At 46.5% G+C, this 19,266-nt stretch overlaps 8 protein-coding genes across 8 annotated transcripts; 5 read left to right on the top strand and 3 right to left on the bottom strand.

The window, feature by feature from the left end:
• Nucleotides 1–1,020: 1,020 nt before the first annotated feature.
• Nucleotides 1,021–1,574, bottom strand: COCMIDRAFT_109903 (uncharacterized protein; the record flags this gene model as incomplete). The annotated part of the gene is made up of 2 exons (XM_007695283.1): nt 1,021–1,392; nt 1,476–1,574. The coding sequence occupies 2 exons, from the start codon at nt 1,572–1,574 to the stop codon at nt 1,021–1,023; spliced, it is 471 nt and encodes a 156-aa protein (XP_007693473.1).
• Nucleotides 1,575–2,691: 1,117 nt separating this feature from the next.
• COCMIDRAFT_109910 (glycosyltransferase family 2 protein) lies at nt 2,692–4,302 on the top strand (the record flags this gene model as incomplete). Its single annotated transcript, XM_007695282.1, has 2 exons — nt 2,692–4,094; nt 4,152–4,302. 2 exons carry the CDS (start codon nt 2,692–2,694, stop codon nt 4,300–4,302), a joined length of 1,554 nt encoding a protein of 517 aa, XP_007693472.1.
• A 207-nt stretch (nt 4,303–4,509) lies between these two features.
• Nucleotides 4,510–6,349, bottom strand: COCMIDRAFT_41585 (uncharacterized protein; the record flags this gene model as incomplete). The annotated part of the gene is made up of 7 exons (XM_007695281.1): nt 4,510–5,113; nt 5,163–5,276; nt 5,326–5,503; nt 5,558–5,953; nt 6,007–6,076; nt 6,125–6,217; nt 6,284–6,349. The coding sequence occupies 7 exons, from the start codon at nt 6,347–6,349 to the stop codon at nt 4,510–4,512; spliced, it is 1,521 nt and encodes a 506-aa protein (XP_007693471.1).
• Nucleotides 6,350–7,495: 1,146 nt separating this feature from the next.
• COCMIDRAFT_109894 (uncharacterized protein) lies at nt 7,496–9,702 on the top strand (the record flags this gene model as incomplete). The annotated part of the gene is made up of 3 exons (XM_007695280.1): nt 7,496–7,784; nt 7,834–8,125; nt 8,175–9,702. 3 exons carry the CDS (start codon nt 7,496–7,498, stop codon nt 9,700–9,702), a joined length of 2,109 nt encoding a protein of 702 aa, XP_007693470.1.
• Nucleotides 9,703–10,196: 494 nt separating this feature from the next.
• COCMIDRAFT_41583 (uncharacterized protein) lies at nt 10,197–11,909 on the top strand (the record flags this gene model as incomplete). The annotated part of the gene is made up of 4 exons (XM_007695279.1): nt 10,197–10,295; nt 10,349–10,858; nt 10,907–11,585; nt 11,641–11,909. 4 exons carry the CDS (start codon nt 10,197–10,199, stop codon nt 11,907–11,909), a joined length of 1,557 nt encoding a protein of 518 aa, XP_007693469.1.
• A 1,771-nt stretch (nt 11,910–13,680) lies between these two features.
• On the top strand, nt 13,681–15,369 carry COCMIDRAFT_109900 (uncharacterized protein; the record flags this gene model as incomplete). The annotated part of the gene is made up of 3 exons (XM_007695278.1): nt 13,681–13,918; nt 13,973–14,302; nt 14,360–15,369. The coding sequence occupies 3 exons, from the start codon at nt 13,681–13,683 to the stop codon at nt 15,367–15,369; spliced, it is 1,578 nt and encodes a 525-aa protein (XP_007693468.1).
• Nucleotides 15,370–15,429: 60 nt separating this feature from the next.
• Nucleotides 15,430–17,371, bottom strand: COCMIDRAFT_41581 (multicopper oxidase; the record flags this gene model as incomplete). The annotated part of the gene is made up of 6 exons (XM_007695277.1): nt 15,430–16,142; nt 16,195–16,270; nt 16,323–16,417; nt 16,505–16,604; nt 16,671–17,122; nt 17,176–17,371. The coding sequence occupies 6 exons, from the start codon at nt 17,369–17,371 to the stop codon at nt 15,430–15,432; spliced, it is 1,632 nt and encodes a 543-aa protein (XP_007693467.1).
• Nucleotides 17,372–18,400: 1,029 nt separating this feature from the next.
• COCMIDRAFT_109893 (uncharacterized protein) lies at nt 18,401–19,055 on the top strand (the record flags this gene model as incomplete). Its single annotated transcript, XM_007695276.1, has 3 exons — nt 18,401–18,542; nt 18,598–18,657; nt 18,715–19,055. The coding sequence occupies 3 exons, from the start codon at nt 18,401–18,403 to the stop codon at nt 19,053–19,055; spliced, it is 543 nt and encodes a 180-aa protein (XP_007693466.1).
• Between the last annotated feature and the right edge of the window lie 211 nt (nt 19,056–19,266).

The raw sequence follows: 19,266 nt of genomic DNA, 5'->3' as shown, positions 1-19,266 counted from the left end.
ATATTAAGACTTTAGAGGTATGAATTTTTTTTTAAAAAGATTAGAATATATACTTTTAGCGTACTAAGCTAGATTAGTAGTTCTGTTTATCTAACCTTACTCTTATTTTTTCTAAATTTTTTATTTTATTAAATAAATAATAAACTTTAGCTAAAACTATAGTTATATAATCTTTATATATAGATCTATAATATATATTTTTCTAACTAATTTTATACGTCTAAAAGTGAGATATTTAACCTTTAAACTTATATTTTTTTAAAGCTCTACTTTAGAGCTATTTTGTACCTTAACTATACTAACTAAGTAGCTATAAGGCCTATCTAGGTTAGACTAGAGCCTCTTTGCTTTATAATAAGCTATCCTAATTAGGAATTGCTCTAATATTCATCGAGTTATACTTGTGTAAAAACTAGAACTTTTAGTAATAGTTTTTTTCTACGTTACCTCTCTATAGTATAAAAGTTAACCTTCTTTATTTTATAAATTAATTATTATAGTTAATTTCTTCATAGCTGTTATAGTGGTGGAGATATTACGTATTAAAAATGATGGATGGATATTTTGATGGGGCAGCTAGTGTTCCATTGGGTGAACTGTTGCACGCACTGACCGTATTGGTCCGACCGGTAATACAAACACGTGCACTGGTCGCTCGTAGTCTTCCGCATCTAGTTAGACGCTCCTATCTCACGAATCGTCATAAATACCAAGAAACCTATCAAAGATGTACACAGGCAATGTAGTATGCTATCAAATCACCTGCATGATAAAACTTATTCAGGTGCAAGGCTAACGGCGTTCGCGGGAATGTAGGATGAGTTTTGCTATGTAATCCATTATCGCAGTAGTAGTATGCCAAGCCCTAAAACCAGCTCTCAAGAGCTGGTCTGTGGCCCTTCTATGAACCCATCACTACCCGACCCGCTCTGACCCAACTCTACCCCTCTTTTCCGCTCCCCATCGCTTTCTCGGGTGCGTTTCCTGTAGCTCAATCCACAATATGTCGAAATTGACTATCTAGATTGCCGCTGGGATAACTATCGCTTGCCCGATAGGTATCGCATTGGTTGGAATAGCTGGGTTTGCAGTGATAATAGCAGTTGCGGGTAAGCCCTGAGCAGCAGCTAGTTTCCAGAAGGTATCCCCAGCAACAGCTACATGAACTCCCGCAAGCTTAGGTAGAAGCGTACATTCAGGTCCATGATTGACAGCCTCGCATCCAGAAGCTCTTACAGTCAGGGTTTGCGATGCATAGATGGTGTTAATGTTTTCGATATGATTCGACGCAGCGATATTGCAAACGCCAACCCCGAGCTGAGCAGCGATTCTTGAGAGCGTGTCTCCCTGTGCGACAACGTGGGTAGCGATGCCACCACATTGACGTGCAACCTGAATGGACGAGACGATCAATTAGCATCTCATGAATTGAAACTTTGGAGGACTTGTATTACCAGATCAGGCGCAGGAGTCACGATAGGCGTCGGAGTCACGATAGGCGTCGGTGGCCGGCTATGAGGGCTGCCTAGTACCGCAGCAGCGAAAGTGGTAGTGAGGACGAGGATGGAAAGCATTTTTGATAAATGTTTGTGTGGTTTGTAAAGGCGAATCTTGATGGAGATGGAATGAATAATTATGTCTCTAGATGTCACTGGTGGGTGTATTCTTATAGCTTTCAATCTTTGCCTTACCTGCCCCAGCTCCTACAGTTACTCCAGCCTTTCGTTACCACAGCCTCACATTCTATTAAATTACGGGCCGAAGTAATCCTGGCACACTATATCATTACACACCTGATGCTTGACGAAAGATGTACTCGATTCGGCGAGGCATCACCACGATCATGCGGCCAACACATCAAAGCCTGGTTATACGCTGATCTAGACTTTGACGTTATAGTAGTAGGTCCCATGACCAGAATCATTAGATCACGAGAATATTAACTATTATTATAACTCAAGCTGCGTATGTTTCATGTAACAGTTAACCCAAAGAGCTTCTTAGAGAGATATTGAGAGGTTTCGGTCACCCAATTTATCTACTTTCTTGTTCATGGGATGCATATCACAATTTGAGACATCTTGGATTACCAGCTGACTTGATCCCACATCTAGTAGTTTTTGTCCGATATCCTTCCTCCCTGGTCTCGGAGGAAATCAAACTATCAACGACTTAGCCATGACCTAAAACAGACTATATTAATACTCTTAACAATTTGCATTTATGACGAGGATTTCGGTATGGTGCTGTACGTTCAATCGTTGAGTTTGGGATCTAGAACTTCCCAGCGATTAACTGGATACAGTATAAGCATATTATCCCCTGTCGCAAAGTTGGTCATGCAGCTTGGAAGCTAATCATCGTCCGGCTCTTTCTATCGCTCTAGAATCGAAACCTATACGAGAACAGGTTGCGGCGTACAGAATGTCGGATGATTTAATTTGCTCCAGTCACAATCTATCGATAGTGATTTTGGCCACGTTTCTAGACACGGATATGGGATGAGAATGATGAAGTAGTATCGGGTGACTAGTACATAGGGCCGATTGTTGTCCACATGAAATGAGCCCAGTGTAACATGTCGCTACGTAATGTGTCTCCTGCTTCTTTATTCCAGACGATGACCCATCTACTCTACTTCTTTGATACTTCAGTCTATCCTTTCTTCTCTTCTACTCTCAATCTTTCAGTATGCGTTCCCGACATGCATACGGTCTCTTCAGTGCGCTCGGTTCATTGTTGACATGGCTCTGTATGCACATATTCACCAACTACGGAAACCCATGGGACATATTCCCAGACTCGATTCGACGATTGTGTATCGCTGTATTCGTTATAACAGTCGTCGACTACATTTGGACCATTATATGGTGGGTTGCATACGAGCCTGTCCCTGTACCGGCTGATGAGGCTGCGCTCCCAAATATCACTGTTGTGATACCCGTATACAACGAGTCATATTTTATTCGGTACTCTCTGCATTCCGTTCTGCAGTCATCCTATCCCAAAGATCGATTGGAAGTTGTTGTAGTAGATGATGGCTCTACAGACGACACATGGAAGCACATTGCTGCGGTCGAGACTTCATACGCCAACACCGCAGTTTCTTATCGAACTATTCGACATGAGAGAAATCTTGGCAAGCGATTCGCGATCCACACTGGCTTTTCCCTAGCATCCGGTGACATTATCATCTCTCTAGATTCAGACAGCATATTGGAGCGCAATTCAATATCTCGATTGATAGCACCGCTAGTGCTCGATAATCGAATTGGAGGTGTGGCAGGCCATTTGAGCGTGCTGAATGTGGACCAAAAAGTCATTCCCCGATTGCTCGATATACTGTTCGAGACTAGTGGCAACATCCCTCGAGCAGCACAATCACGAGCATGTAGCGCCGTCACGATCCTTCCAGGTGCCCTTTCAGCATATCGCACAATCGCAATCAAGCCGTTCCTTGCAAGCCTTCGCGAAACCACCTTCATGGGCACGCCGATTAAGCATGGAGAAGATATTGAGATAACGCTTGGCTTACTATATGCTGGCTGGAGAACGGTGTACCAGAGTAATGCTATTGTTCACACCATCGCGCCAGAAAATGCTACTCGAGCTTTCTTGATGTACACGCGTTGGGAAAGAAGTTCGTACGTGTACTTGTTGTCAAGCTTCTCTAAGATCACTTTTCCAGCCATCCTCAGACAACTCGGTACTCAGCTTCTCAAGGATGTCAAAGTCAACACTAGAAGCTATTTCTATGTTGACATATACGAGGAGGCAAAGCATCTTCAACGCAGTTCAAATTCGGGCGCTACTTCGAGGACGAGTATAGGGTGCCTATTCTTGCTTATCAATCTCACATCAACTGCCGTTGGTAACTGTTTGTTTCCCTTAGCGCTATACGCTCAGATGTACATGGCTGTCTCTCGCCCTGATGCAATTCTGACAGGGTGTTTCATTACGCTACTGTTGTCGGGCTTTCGTTCTCTTCTTTTTTTCGCTGATTGTAGCGATGATCGAAAAAGCAAGGGAAAAGCAACCGAAGGAGAAGGGGAGAAAGGGATAGGGAGCCTGAATGGAACTAACACAACAAAGCAGTGTCAGCTTTTGCTCCAGAACCATGATACCGGCATGGCCTCTCAGTCCTTCGGAAGGGATCGGATTTCGATGTTTAGTCGAAAATCGCGACTTTCTTGGAGGTTACAGTATGGATGGCTCGCCATTCTTTTTCACGCAAGCTTCATTAGCTGGTCATCTATAACCGCATTACTGACGATCAGGAGTCAGAAATGGCTTACCAGATAAGCAAGGGATACATTGTAGCATGCTGTAGAGTAATGATAGTTACGATTACATCCTATGGATAGCATACACCGTTTTTAACCGAGCAGAGCCGTACCAACGGATTTCTTTTATCTTCATACATAACGGCTACGTACAGTACTGATTTACTATATCCCAATGGAGGTTCCAAATGTTGCGACATCAGATCGTCGAGGCCTTTTGCTACTCCTATTGAAATCTTTTGACATGCACTGAAAGTTTGTAATCAGTGTAGATGAGACTACTTCCAGCATCGCGTTCCCAAATGAATCTGTTCCGATCTAGCAACTCGAAGTCATACCTCCATAGCAGTTTCGCCATGATGAGCCGTATACTTTGTTGAGCCATATGTCTACCGATGCACGCCCGGCTTCCAATCAAAAATGGACGACTAGCAGACTTGTTATCTCCATTGAACCCATTCTTCTCGGCGCCCTCTAACCATCGTTCTGGGCGGAAGCGGGCTGGATCGACGAAATACTTTGTCGACCTTTGAATCGTGTATAGATCAGCCGATACAATGGTACCTGCTGGTATATATGTGTCTGCTATAGTACACGAAGGGGCTGTGCGTTGCGCTGTCTTACCGTTTGCTGGCGGAAGCAAGCGTAAGGTCTCGCGGATGCAGGCATTGAGAAATGGCAGACGTACAAGCCTTTCACCTGTGATATCTGCTTCATTGTTGAAAGAAGAACGTATCTCAGTGCAGAGAGTTTTGTAAGCGTCTGTGTAGCGCAAGATGTGGTAAAATGTGGAAGCTAATGTCGTAGCTGTAGTTTGGTACCCGGCGAGACTTGACACTGTCAGTAAAGATTCTGTTCTCAGAGGAAGGTGCAACAAACGTTAGACCCATTGCATTGCTAAAGAACGCATCTGCGTCTAGAGTCAAGCCTTGCTTTTCACTGCCCATAATAGCCGAAAGGAAGTCTTCCCTGCCGTCTTTCCTGTCAACGCAACTAAAAATGTCATCACAATAGCACATAGATATCGACTCGATTTACTCACTCGCGTAGTTTTTTGGATGGGACAAGCTTTGAAAGCTGAGAGGACATCGGCATTGCTGAAAGGAAACCTCTAGCCATCTCTAGCGCCGGGGCTACACCGGGCATGACGAGCATGAAGCTTAAAGCTTCCACCATGGGCATTGACCCTTTACCCAACTGCTTCAGTGTTTCGTATGTTGCTTCGGCAAATGTCAGTCTGCAATTACTCCCTGGGTTGTTTGTGTATAGCTTACGTCGTTTTCCGGCCATCAATGGCTCCCCAAAAGCAAGATCACCAATTACCTCCCAGAACATCGTCTCCAGTTTGTCTGCAAGATCCATGCTGCGACCCTCTTCAGCGCTTTCGTCGAAATCGGGGATGGCCTTCTCGATGTGCAGCTTTTGGATTGGTTCCTGACTTGCAAGTGCTTGTGGGGTGAAGGCCTGCTGAATAACTCTGTGCAGTCTCTTATGAAGCGCTGGATCTGGGATTGTGATAAGAGTAGGGGCGTTCAACACGAGGTCTGAGAAAAGAGTCAAGAACGTTCCAGCTTTGGAAAAACGACTATCTTCTTGATTTGCATATATCGCTGTTTCTGCTTCGATGGTCGCAAAAGACACTTCATTTGGTGCTACTCGTACGACAGGTCCTACTTGAAATCAGCCTAGCTATCTGAATAGCGACTGCCTCGAGGGATCTTGCCATATTTCTCGTGGAGAGCCTGGAGTTCCGAATTGAATTTCATACGATACAAAGCTCTCATACCCCATATCTTTTTGATTCAGGATTTTTGCAAACCATTCGATCATAAGGGACCCACCGGAGAGAACTTGGCCACGAAGGGGCCTGGGACGTGGGAAAGTGGGTGCAGGTAGCATCCATAGGCTACAATCGATAACAAAATGAAGAAGGACTACAAAGGCCATTTTGTCAATAGTATTCTACAAAAGCTTTGGATAATGAGAGTGTAAAAACCTACAATCACTGCTACTGTGCCAACTTGCTGGGGTATACTGAACTCTCGTAAGAGAGAAGATACTGCCATGGTAACTATTGTAATCCTTGGACTGGAGCTCGACTCTGGTGTCGAGGAATCGTTTGCAGTCCCATGGGATAAATGATTAATTGGATAGCATTCTGCATAGCTGACCAAGAGTCCTGCATATATGCCAAGGCAAGACCTGACCTAGGTTTTCTCAGTTCGTTGTCTTCTAGTTTCGGATCTTGAAGCCTCATCAAGTTAAAATACACGCTATCATTCAAGGCGGGAGTTGGTGGCGCAGAAGCATGCATCATGCTGGTGCGGGAGGGTTGATTATCATCGTTTGTTATTATCCGGACGGCGACGCTAAATCAGCTCGCTCCTTCAAGAAAAACGCCAAATTGACAGTAGCGTAGGATTCATTGGCGCTACCGCGTGGGGGCAAATGGTGGGGAATGAGACCTCGGCTCCGCGGCTCTGCATGCGCGCCATTGCACACCAACGCCCGTAGTGCCCTACCTATGTGCATCCACAAAAATGATACCGCCCATATTGTATGTATTGCTCCAATGATACGAGAACTCGAATCAGAAACTAAGGACATATACTTGCTGTCCCAAAACGTTTGGCGTCGTAGTCAGAATCCTTATACTCCATTAAACAGCATGCGTTAGATAGCTGTCATGTAAGAGATAAGTGGGGAATACTACCAGTGGCTCCAGTGAGAAAAATCATCTCGAAGGATTTTGGACCGTGCAGTAGATTGTTGGCGGAAAAACATCACCCACGCATACATAGCGTACAGTCGGCGCTTTTTTAGAACAAGACTAGTAAGGTTTCGTGCTACAGCAGCTCAACATGCGCTCGCGATGCAGCAGAATATGGAACTGGATCCGTAGATACAAATGCATGCACTGCAGGTAGAAACGCTCGTTGATTGGCAGGACGAGCCCGCAAATAAGCCGTTTGCATAGTTTCCAACAACTGATGTTACAAAAAACCTCTCGCAATGTGATGGGTGCTGTGCCCAGGCTGAATGCAGCGCTAGAAAGTGAAGGAGTGGACGGATTAGAGCAAATAGAACCGGCGATCACATGTTCTTATTTCAAGCGGACTGCGTACAAATGCTTTCGTTCGATGCTTCGTAAAACCAACCAATATCTCCCATCTACTCTTTTAGCTATCTTTTTTTTACAGAAACATTGCAACATGGAGCAGCTTTCATATCAATCCAAACTGATTTGCTCCGAGGAGTCAAGACGGACTGGATGCTTCACAACACTCCCTATCCGTATCCATCCTCGAGATGATTTAGCTGATGCGGCAAGTCGTCGTTTTGTACAAGACTGGGCCCGAGAGATGAGAGATGGCCGCGAACAGTTTACTCATTTCTCATTTTCACCAGTGGGAAACTGGTCGTCTTTGATCTATCCCGAAGCGATCCCTGAAAGGCTGGGGGTCTTGGCGTATCTCTCTGACTTGGGCTTGATTCATGATGGTATTTGAATTTTCTTCAGGTTATATTAGCAATTCTAATGCGTGTCTAGACGGTGGTGAAGGCTTAAGCATTGAAGACGCGCAAGCCGAGCATGGTGAACTATGCGCTGCTTTAGATCCTAGTGATGTCAGCAGCGCTGCTCCAGGTTCAAGGGCGATGAAGACCAAGAAGCTTGTTTCACAGTGTATGCTTGAGTGTATTAGCCTTGACCGAGAATTGGGCCTGAAGATGCTCGCCGCGTTCCGCAATGTCTGGCTCGCTATTAGCGAGAGGAACAGCGACAAGGAAGCGCAAAATATGGAAGAATATTTGAAATATCGAAGCGATAATGGTGGAATGTTGTAAGAATCCCAGTCTTGCTGTTGTAAGATCTTGACTAATCTTTGGCAGAGTCTTTTGGCCGATGCTCCAGTTCAGCCTCGGGATGTCCATATCGGAAGCAGAAGAAGCGCTCGTACAACCAATCATTGGCGCAGCGACCGAAGGGCTTCTCCTAGCAAATGATTATTTTAGCTGGGAGCGCGAGTATAGAGAACTCCAATCCGGTCAATCAAAGAGGATTGTCAGTGCCGTTGACTTGTTCATTCGGACTAAGGGGCTCTCAATCGACAATGCAAAAGAGGAGGTCAAGCGCATGATCATCGCTGCTGAGCGCAATTTCTGCCAACGTCGTGATGATCTTTATAAGAATCATACCAACATATCATTGGAATTGAAACGTTGGATTGACTGCGCTGGGCTAGCTGTCTCAGGAAATCACTACTGGTGCTCGGCTTGCCCTAGACAGAATGCGTGGAAGGATATGTCTTCACAGAGTCCTAACGGGGCCAAGAGGAAACCATCACACAGTTCCAACATCAATGCACAGAAAGCTCCCTTCAAGAGGAGAAAAGACTCAAGCTTCTTTGGTTCTCAGTCCAGTGATGATGAGCCTTCGCTCTCGGAGGTGTCAGGCTACCCGTTTTACAAGCCGTCGGGACTCGCACTGGAGGCACCTTCAAAGTACGTCTCCAGCATGCCTTCCAAAGGCGTCCGGAGCACGCTCATAGAAGCTCTCAACACATGGCTTCACGTGCCGCCTGAACGCCTGGACTCGATCATGTCTGTTATCAACACGTTGCACAATGCTTCACTTATTCTTGACGATCTGGAGGATAATTCACCACTACGAAGAGGCTATCCAGCAACACATATCCTATTTGGGCAGTCTCAGTCAATCAACACCGCGAACTTCATGTTCGTACGTGCTGTACAAGAAGTCGTGCAGAATCTAAGCCCAAATGCCTTAGTTGCAGTCCTTGAAGAACTCGAAGGCCTATATTTAGGCCAGAGCTGGGATCTATACTGGAAACACAACCTCGCGTGTCCAAGTGAAGCTGAGTACGTCAATATGATTGACCACAAGACCGGTGGCATGTTTCGGATGTTGCTTCGGATTATGCAGGCCGAGAGCTCGGTGACATCGCAGCTGGATTTTCACAGACTGACACTATTGTTCGGCCGATTTTTCCAGATTCGTGACGACTACATGAATTTCCAAGATTACACAGCACAGAAAGGGCATTGCGAAGATCTCGATGAAGGCAAATTCTCGTACCCAGTTGTCTACTGCTTGGAAAATCATCCGGAATACCGTGGCCATTTCCTTGGCATATTCCGGCAACGCCCTACGGTTGCGACTGTCAATGCATGTCCCTTGTCGAGAGAGAGCAAACAGCATCTGACTGCTTGCCTGAAAAAGAGTGGAGCGTTCGATAAGACGATTGCTTGCCTGACGGATATGGAGCGGGACTTGGAATTCGAGATCAACCGGCTTGAGCAACAAACGGGTGAGACGAACCCGATGCTGCGGTTGTGTCTTGCAAAGCTCAGCGTCAAAGGAATTGCGAGGATTGGCGAAGTAAGCCCTAGCAAGTGATTGCCCAGGGGCCTTGCTATCCGGCTAGCCACAGCCGTCTGACCCCATGCGGGCCGCTTTACCCAAGCGCACTAATCATGGGTCGTACGAATTTAGAACAAATCCTACCTTCTCATATCTTTTTTATCTTACTTGGACGCTTAGACCAATGGAAGATCTTCTTGATAACGGGTACCATATGCAATGGTGATAAATGCCCACTATCGTATGTATGCACAAGCACAGTGCGTGCATTTTCCAGCACCTAGCCCGTGTAAGTGGGTATCTTGGAAACTGATGCAGCGAGTCGTTCGCAACTTATGTATGTCATGTCGCAACAACAGTCCTGCTGTAGTCTAGGGGCCTCTCTTAGCCCTGCATGGCTATACATCGATTTGTTCTAATCAGCAGTTGGGTAGCCTTAGCTATTTTAGTATCTAGAATATCTTTATTCCCAGCACTGGTGCAGACTTGGTGACTCAAATCTCTTATTCTTGACTATTAGTTATACGAAAATGCGGCGACTCGCAATACTATCTTGGCTGTATGCCATCCAAAGTTCAATTGGCAGCAGCAACACCATAACAGCAGATTACGGGTCTTGCCATCACGCAGTGTGTTTAAGATAAGTGCTCGGCGTGATAGAGCCATTTTCTAACGCATACAGTGTACCCTGCTTTCTGGAACACTTTCCGTTAAGCTACGTGGCAGTCATATGTCCGATCACAGTCATTACCCCACAGTTGCGAATGGATCCTCTGTGGCATCGCTTTTTTGGGCACAGCAGCAGCAATCTGCCCAGCCAGCCTGTCTTGTTCATGTCTACTCTCCTCAGGACGTTGCCACCGTCATATCTGTCTCCCGTCGCACGAGTTGCCCATTTGCTGTTCGTGGCGGCGGGCACTCGGATATTCCTGGCGCAAGCAACATTGATGGCGGCATCACCGTCAATATGGCAGGGCTGAGCAATGTCGAATTGCGTGAGAGTGAAGGTCTAGTCAGGGTCGGCGCAGGAGCAAAATGGGGTGATGTGTACAAAGAACTTGATAAGTCAAACAGAACCGTTGTAGGCGGCCGACTCACTGGAGTTGGGGTTGGCGGACTGCTGTTGGGTGGAGGACTCAGCCACTTCTCCGGTCTTTATGGCTGGGCTTGTGACAATGTCCGTAATTACGAGGTAACAACATGAATGCCGCAAACGAAGTACAAGCTGAGATCAGTCCAGGTGGTTCTTGCAAATGGTAATCTTGCAATTGCTTCCAACTCATCTAACTCAGACCTCTACCGCGCTCTGCACGGCGGTGGTAATAGCTTTGGCGTTGTCACTCGTTTCGATCTCGACGTATTCCAGCAGGGTCCTATGTGGGGAGGATTGCATGTGTGGCCGTTTCAGCCATCGGTAACATCCGCTCTTACTGATGGTTTTGTCAAGTTTGCACACAACGCTCCGTCCGACCCACATGTATCACTGTTCGCTGGCTTGGGTTATAAGCAAGGAAGCTTTGCCTGGGCTGTAGGGCAGTACGATGCTCTTGGAAGGACCGAGCCGTCTATTTTTGCCCAGTTCAAGGACGATGTGGAGGTGTATGGTACGGCGAAGATTACCAGCACAGCCAGACTGACTTCGTTGTCGGACCTCGCGGATGAGCTAAACCAGTCAGAACCCGCTGGGATACGAAGCAGCTTTACAACAGCAACTTTCTCCGCCAACTCAGGACTTTTAACGCTTATGGTAGAGATTTTCGAAGAGCAAGTGCAAAAAGCGTTGAATAACGGTTTGGATAAGGACGAGCGATTTGCGCCGATGCTGGGAATCCAACCACTGACGCAAAACCTTCTAAGAGCTCAAGAGACACAAGGAGGGAACGTCATGGGCCTCCGTGGTTCCGATGCACCTTTGGTCGGTGAGTATCGCCATGCATCCTTCTTCCGGCGGCGCTAACAATATTCACTCAACAGTGTGTTCTTTTGGGTGGGAATGGTCTTACAAATCTGATGACAAGATAGTCATTAACGGTATCAATGCAGTGCTGGAGCATTCTGTTTCAGCTGCAAAGGAAAGAGGCTTGCATCATCCTTTCAAGTACATGAACTATGCTGCATTAAACCAAGATCCCATCAAGAGTTATGGAAAGGACAACATTGAGTTCTTAAAGAGGGTACAAGCGATGTACGATCCAGACAGAGTATTCACTGTTCTAGTACCCGGCGGGCACAAGTTGAATTGATTTACTTTTAACGTTCAAGAGGCGTCCTCTCTGGAAATAAGTGAAGGGTGAAGGTGAGTACAAAAACATCTCTTTTCAAAGTGTTGTCGAATATCGCCTTGAATGTGCCTGTATTCGCTGCAAACTTTGAGATTGGATATAGCAGAGGCCAGAGAGAATGAAAGAGCTGTAAAAGAATTCACGAGACCATGTTTGATTTAGTCATCCACAAATCCTGCGCCTATTGAGATTGGAACCGAAGAAAGTTTACATGTATCTCAAGATACGTCATTGTTTGTTTCGCCATAAAAGTTATTTTTGAATAAAGGATATAGTGAGGTCCTCCAGCAACATGATAGTCAGCATGAATACGAAGAAGATAAGGGTTTTCACAAAATCCTGACATGGAAGGATCATCGTTGCGGCTACCCGACGATACAGCCCAGAGATAGTAAATGCCATGTAGGACTGGACTTGACGACTCATCGATGTCCCTTTCGGTGTACACACGATGTGTCTGGCAACAAAGCGGCTTGGAATCTGGAGTGCTCTCCGGAGGTTTTGGTGCCATGTGCGATTCCAGAAATTGTTCAAAGTTTAGCACACAGCCCGTAGCCCCTTGAGAGGGCAAGCCTGTTCGATAACATTCCAGAAGAGACCAGATGTGACACTGACCAAACACACAATGCGGGAGAAATTTTCCATTGGCGCAATTGTTAATGCCCACCAGCAACCGGCCGCCGAACTTCACATGACAACATTCACGTCGAGTATACTCTTCCGTCTCCCTTCGGTTGACCAGAGAGCAAGGGCTGTTGCAGTATCGTGAATGACGTATCGCTTCAGAATTCTCTTCACCGCTAATTTCGAGAAGGAGGTCTTGGATAAGCCTGCTGGGGGCCTAATGGAAACCGTGTAGTGCCTCAATTTTAGCCAATTGCTCGGGTCGGAAAGGCATTGCTAAGACACCACCGAACCTGTCTAAAGGAACAGAGCGAGCTAACTGAAACTCGAGAAAGTTCTCTTTCCATTACTATTCTTCCCAGTTCGTATACGTTCCGGGGACGGATCTTCTTAAATAGGAAGATTGAAGTTTTTCAAGCCGATATAGAAAATTGCATCATGTTATTAGTAGCAGTTATGACTGACTAAAACCGTAGTGTGGTCTAACCCGTGCCAAACGTGTGGTTCTTAGCTATGTCAGACCCATAAGGAAAGAATAAAACAACAGCGATGCAGAGAACCAAAAAGGGAAGTAAAAGCAGCCAGCGGAGGCCTCGCTGCATGCCAGAGCCTAACAAGAGTAGAAGGGGTGTTGAGGGCCATGCAAGGCCCACAAAATCCGCTCGCTCCATGGCCATCGGGGTTGGGCTAGTTTTGAGAACGAATTGCCGTAAGAGTAACAAAGCTAGACGAACACCCAATGCAACCAAATGCTAGTTGGGTCGATTGCATACATATGTACTGGACGCGAAATCTCCCGTTAGCGTTAGCCTAGCGAGCTTAGCACGACGTACTTCACCTGCCGGGGTGGCGCATGCAATTACCGCATTAGCGGCTCATTCGTTCCCGGATCCCTACAACTGGCCTTACAGTATACTAGTGTATGCAATGCTACTGCATGCAATATGTTCAATTGTTAAATCCTTTTCGGGCACAAACACTGCGGCCGCATCCGCGTCACGAACCCCCACGGTGCTGACAATTTATCCAAGCGCCTATATTTCGATTATGGACTTATTCGTTTGCATTCCACTTGTTGCCATCATCCAGTATTACAGAAAACTTTGAAATGGCGATATTGGGCTCTGCTCTTGTGACGATAGACCTACCAGTGACCTTGGTGTCTCTGCTTGTAGGTTCCTTCCTTTACTTCTGCTATCTGACGGTGTATCGCCTTTTTCTAAGCCCGATTGCGCACTTCCCGGGACCCAATCTTGCAGCATGGACCTATTGGTATGAATTCTGGTACGATGTTATCGCTGAACCCGAGTATAGCTTTAAGATCGGTCGACTTCACAAGATATATGGTATGAGTAATACTCTGGTTCAAATGCTGCCGAACTGCACTAACTGCCGTGGAGGGCCCATCGTCCGGATCAACCCAGACGAGATACACATTGCAGACCCAGAGTTCTATGACACGATTTATGCTGGTAGCGGACGCAAACGCGACAAGTGGGATTGGATCACTAGATCTTTTGGTGTCGATGAGAGCTTGATCGGAACACTCAAGCACGACGAGCACCGCGTACGCAGGGCGTCTCTTTCGCCCTATTTCTCTAAGCAGAGCGTAAGAGCACTGCAGCCTCTAATAGACCGAAACATGGCAATTCTGCTGAAACGTTTTCGCGAGTTTGCCAATTCTGGTTTACCATTAAAGCTGGATGATGCTTACGCGGCGCTGACCAATGGTAGGTCACCCTCCTTGAACTCGCAGATCGGATATTGATTTTAATCTTAACTTGCAGACATTGTTGAAGACTATGCTTTTGGGAGAAGCGATCACCGTCTGGAGGCTCCAGACTTTGACCCGTCGTTCAGGGATGCAATGCTACAGGGCGGCAAAGCCGGTCATGTGCTGAAGCATTTTACATGGTTGATGGACTTGCTGAAGAAGCTGCCCGAATCATTGCTGCTCAAATTGAGCCCCGCAATGGGAGCGTACTCGCAGCTTCAAACTAGTGTGAAGCGTCAAGTCGCTGAGATACAGCACGCCCATCAAACGCACACCTACGATAAGACGCGCCGTACCATCTTTCACGAGATTCTCAACAGCAAGCTTTCGGACTATGATAAGTCTACAGACCGTCTCTGGCAAGAGGGCGAAGTGGTTGTTGCTGCTGGAACCATCACTACTGCCTGGGCACTGGGTGTGTCGACATACTTTGTGCTCACCACCCCAGACATTCTGCGTCAGCTCAAAACTGAATTAGAGACTGCAATCCCCGATCCCTCACAGCCACTCAATCTCATTGCGCTCGAGGCTCTTCCATTCCTTACTGGTGTGGTCCAAGAAGGCGTGCGTTTAAGCCACGCCATCTCACACCGCTTGCACCGCATCTGCCCTGATGAGACACTCATCTACCAGGACAATGACAACCAGTGTGAATGGAGAATTCCGCCTGGAACGCCTCTAAGCATGACTAGTAACCTGGTCCATCATGATGAACGTATCTTTCCGGACTCGCACACGTTCAAGCCTGAGCGCTGGCTTGATAACGCCCGCCTCGAACGTTATCTGGTGTCATTTGGAAAGGGTGGACGAGCGTGCCTAGGCATCAATCTTGCCTATGCAGAGCTCTATCTTACATTGGCGGCACTCTTCAGGGTGTACGGTACCGAGCAGGTCAAGGGGAAGGATGATGTTGGGACATTGCAATTGTTCGAGACGAGTGCTGCTGATTTGGTGATTACCAGTGATACTGTTGTCCCTGTCATGCCTGAGGACTCCAAGGGACTTCGAGTAAAGGTATATTAGATCATTTGTTAACAAAAAAACTAGCTCTTCTCTATGAAATAGAGTAGTTATTGTAACTATCTAAACGCCAGAATCGTCTTGAACAATTCCGGCGCTGCTTTGGAAGCTTCCCCAGCTACTACAACCTTGCTGCACTTGATCTGCATGAGTTATATTCTCAATTTTGTCGTATTGTTCCACAAACTGCAAAGCGAATCCCTCCGAGGTGTGCCAACCTATGTGGCAATGCATCAGCCAGGCCCCAGGATTATCGATCTCGAACGCCAATGCAAGGTACCCAGAGGCAGGGAGCATTGCTGTATCTCTCCTTGGGGGATTGTCAAGCTGTAGGGTTATGTCTGAGGTATAGGCACCGGATCCTTGTGCCAAGACAAAGAAATCGTGTCCGTGAAGGTGTATAGGATGCGGAACAGGTAGAGCAGTCTCGATTATAACATATACCCATTCTCCAGCATTAGGTAACTCAATTACGGCATTTGATTCTGCAAAAGAAGACTCTCCGTCGAGTATCTGCAGTAACGTCGGATCTGCCCAATTCGTCACCATGGAGGTAGAGTTCAGGTACCAGCGGAAGAGACCATGGCTATTGAAGCCAACAGTTGCAATCTCGCCCTTGGTACTATCTGGTTCTGAAACTGTTTTCGCAACATAAGGAATAAGGTTGTCTGTTTCGTCGTCACAGCTGTCTGTGTAGTCGTAGGCTGATGAAGAGGGTGTAGAGGCCGAAGAGCCATAATAAACAATACCGCGGACATCGTTCGCATTTTCAACATCTAAAGCCATTTAGCGGGTGACTAGAACAATTAAGTTCCAAAGAATACTCACCAGAGCAAGCCGATTGAGGAATGGCACGCATCCAAAAGTTTTCAGCAACAGATGCTTGGTTGGCTGTGACAATAATCTGTAGATACTCAGTTTCACTCAACATTTGCGTGAACTTGGTTATGACCCACATCGTAACGTTGGCCCATGCCAATATCCAAAACTGTCGTAGTGTACGGCTGAATAGGTACCAAGTCAGACGCAATCACAGTCATTGTGTGATTATCTATCATGAATTTGAAGTGGGTGTCAACAGCACCGTTCACCAGACGTATCCTGTAAGATAAACCTTCAGTAAAAGATACGTTTTAACGATGACCGCCATCTTCGAAGATATTTGTGCCGTTGATCAAAGCATTATCGAGAGTAGGTGGTCCACTGGTCTGAGCAGACATGTAAAGCTCATCGACTGTCTACATAATTGTCAGTATATACCCCCCCAATGGCCCAAGTAATACTTAGAAGCTGAACACACTTACCTGATGATCCCAGTCGTTAAGAAATAACATCCCCAAATCCTCGTCATAGTTTGCCGTTGCTGGCCCGTTGATAACGAGCCCACCAAAGATACCTTGCCAAGCTTGAAGTGCAAAATGTGAGTGATACCAAGTGCTCCCATACTGCGTCGCTCGCCATGTGTATGTCATCGAGCTTCCCGGGGCAGTGGGGCATTGCGTTATAGATGAGACTCCATCCTGGTCGTTTGTACCATTTTGCCGGAGGCCGTGCCAATGGATACTAGTTCCATTCTGGGACGTCTCGAGTCTATTATTGACATGTACAATTACTGTATCGCCCCAGTCGGCAAATAACGTTGGTCCAGGGATGGTTCCGTTCACAGCCATTGCGGTCCGGGAAACTCCATCGGGTGCAACTGTTACTTCCGTCAAATCGAGCCAGTATTCTCGCGTTACTCCCGTGTTAGGGACAACTAGATAGCGTTGCAATTAGAATGTCATTCCTCACTGTCAATGAGAGGCTTACTTGTTGCATAGTCCGTATCTATCGAATAGTCGCACCATGTTGAACGAGACGTAGCAGAATTGCCAGAGCAAGCTTCTCTTTGAGTCAAGGAGTGGCGATGTGATCGATGGTGATGCGCTTGTAGGTCATTGCGGACACTCATGGCTGAAACGTGAGCAATTAGCCAGCCGGTACTGAAGGCACTTAGGAATCGCATTTTGTAAATGGACGCAACAAGGAATTCAAGTTAGAACCTGTACAATTTGAAAGATTGATAGACTCGTGACGAAAGTATGGACACGAGAAGTGGTAACGGGGATGGTCTTTAAGCTTCATGTCTAAGCTATGACCAAGACAAGTTGAGCATTTAGCTCGGATTGCGTGTTGAACTCCGTTGTTCTAACCCGATGCTATTGCTAGGTTGAAGATAAGATTCGTCATCGTCAACCCTACTACACCTAGTTGAGTCTTTGCTAGTAACGCGACGCATAAACACTACGATGTCGGGTCAGAGTGAGATATCTGTGCCAAGCACTTGTCGAAGCTTTCGATAGTTTCAGTCTTCGTCCCTGATATTGTTTCTTGTATTGTTTATTTCTGTTTCGCGTCTAGTGCACTAGATAACTATCTCTTAGGAAAGATGTTAAGCCACGCCCTAACCTCGCGGAATCGGGCATCGATAACGGACCCTAGTATACCACGAAGATCCATGTAACTGTAGTGGGAGCTGCCGGCATTTTTCCGGTATAGGTATAGACCTGATCATGCATGTGGGTCACTATCCTGGCTTCGTTTCAGGAAGCAAGATCCAAGTTAGTGGGTCCACTAATCAAGGGGAAAATACAGGGTAGTCACGTAAGATATTATCATTATGGAAAGGATACCAGACTAATCACCGAATGCGGTATATATTTCCTCAAAGTGGTCCTAGCCTCTTAGACCCTGGTGTCTCCACGTATAAAAACTTTTGCTTTTCATGATAATCGATCTATCTTCTGTGCGATCTCCCTGACTCGGTGCACCGGACATCTAGATAGTGACCCACGTCTGAATGGGGATGGTTGCGCCCAGTTGATGACGACGACGCATGCTTGCGTAGGACACAAGCATGACATTACGTTTTCAATATATAGAATCAAATCTCATTCAACCCACAAGAAGCTTAAAGAGGGCACACATCGTCCAAGAATTCCTGGAAGACAGTTCATCTCACTAAACAACAAGTTCAGGAGAAATACTTTCTACCATGTTGGCCTTCAAGTCTCTCGCGCTTTTATCTGCGCTGCCATGTATTGTGTTGGGTGGGAAAATCCACCAGGGATCGCAGAACTTCACCCTGTATGGATACAGTCCTCAGTTCGGTGGGAATCCTTTGGTCTTTATGGATGGTAAGTGATCTACATAAACTACATGGATGACAAGAAAGAATCTGACCAAGTTAAGGGTATGCATATCTTGCGGATGTAGATGGGCTCAACGTTACCGACTCTGCAGTCGTGCGATGTAAGTATAAAATTCAGAGACTCTTTGGCAATCCATACGGTTTTGACATGTCTTTAGTCACACCTGGTTCCAAAAATGAGTGGCTCGCTTCACCAAACGCAACTACAGCAGGGGGGTCATCATGGTTGAACACAACATTTTCTGTTCCAGCAGCCCAAACCTCCAACCGCCGTGTGGGCTTCATCAGTGGTAACTCAACGTCTGGGAATAGGATCACATCTGGCTTTCGGCTCTTTGGCTCATTGGCGACACTTGTTACATCTGACGGGGAGCTAGAGTCTTTGTGGACTGGGCTTGATGTTGGACAGCATCTGTATGCGTTATACTGGAACGATACGAGCCTGGGTCAATTCCCGATTACTTTGACCACCGTTGCCCCTTCTAATTTATCGGGCTAGGAAGGACCCATGTAATCTACATGATAGACCGCTCTCCTTGGACCGCGGGACTATTGGAATAAAGAAGCTCATGTTGGGGTTGTATCAAATATCACGCAGACTTCGATTCTATCTCTCTGTTACACGGGGTCTGGAGTGCTAATACTTCTCTGGCTCGATCCGGGTTAGGGCGAGTAGGATTGGGTTAGCGCCGTGAGAGTTGCCTGGCGAT

This window comes from Bipolaris oryzae, assembly GCF_000523455.1.
Source record: "Bipolaris oryzae ATCC 44560 unplaced genomic scaffold scaffold_291, whole genome shotgun sequence".
In the NCBI taxonomy this organism is placed as follows: domain Eukaryota; kingdom Fungi; phylum Ascomycota; class Dothideomycetes; order Pleosporales; family Pleosporaceae; genus Bipolaris; species Bipolaris oryzae.
Note: the sequence above shows the minus strand (reverse complement) of the source record. Positions and strands in the feature narration are given on the sequence as shown.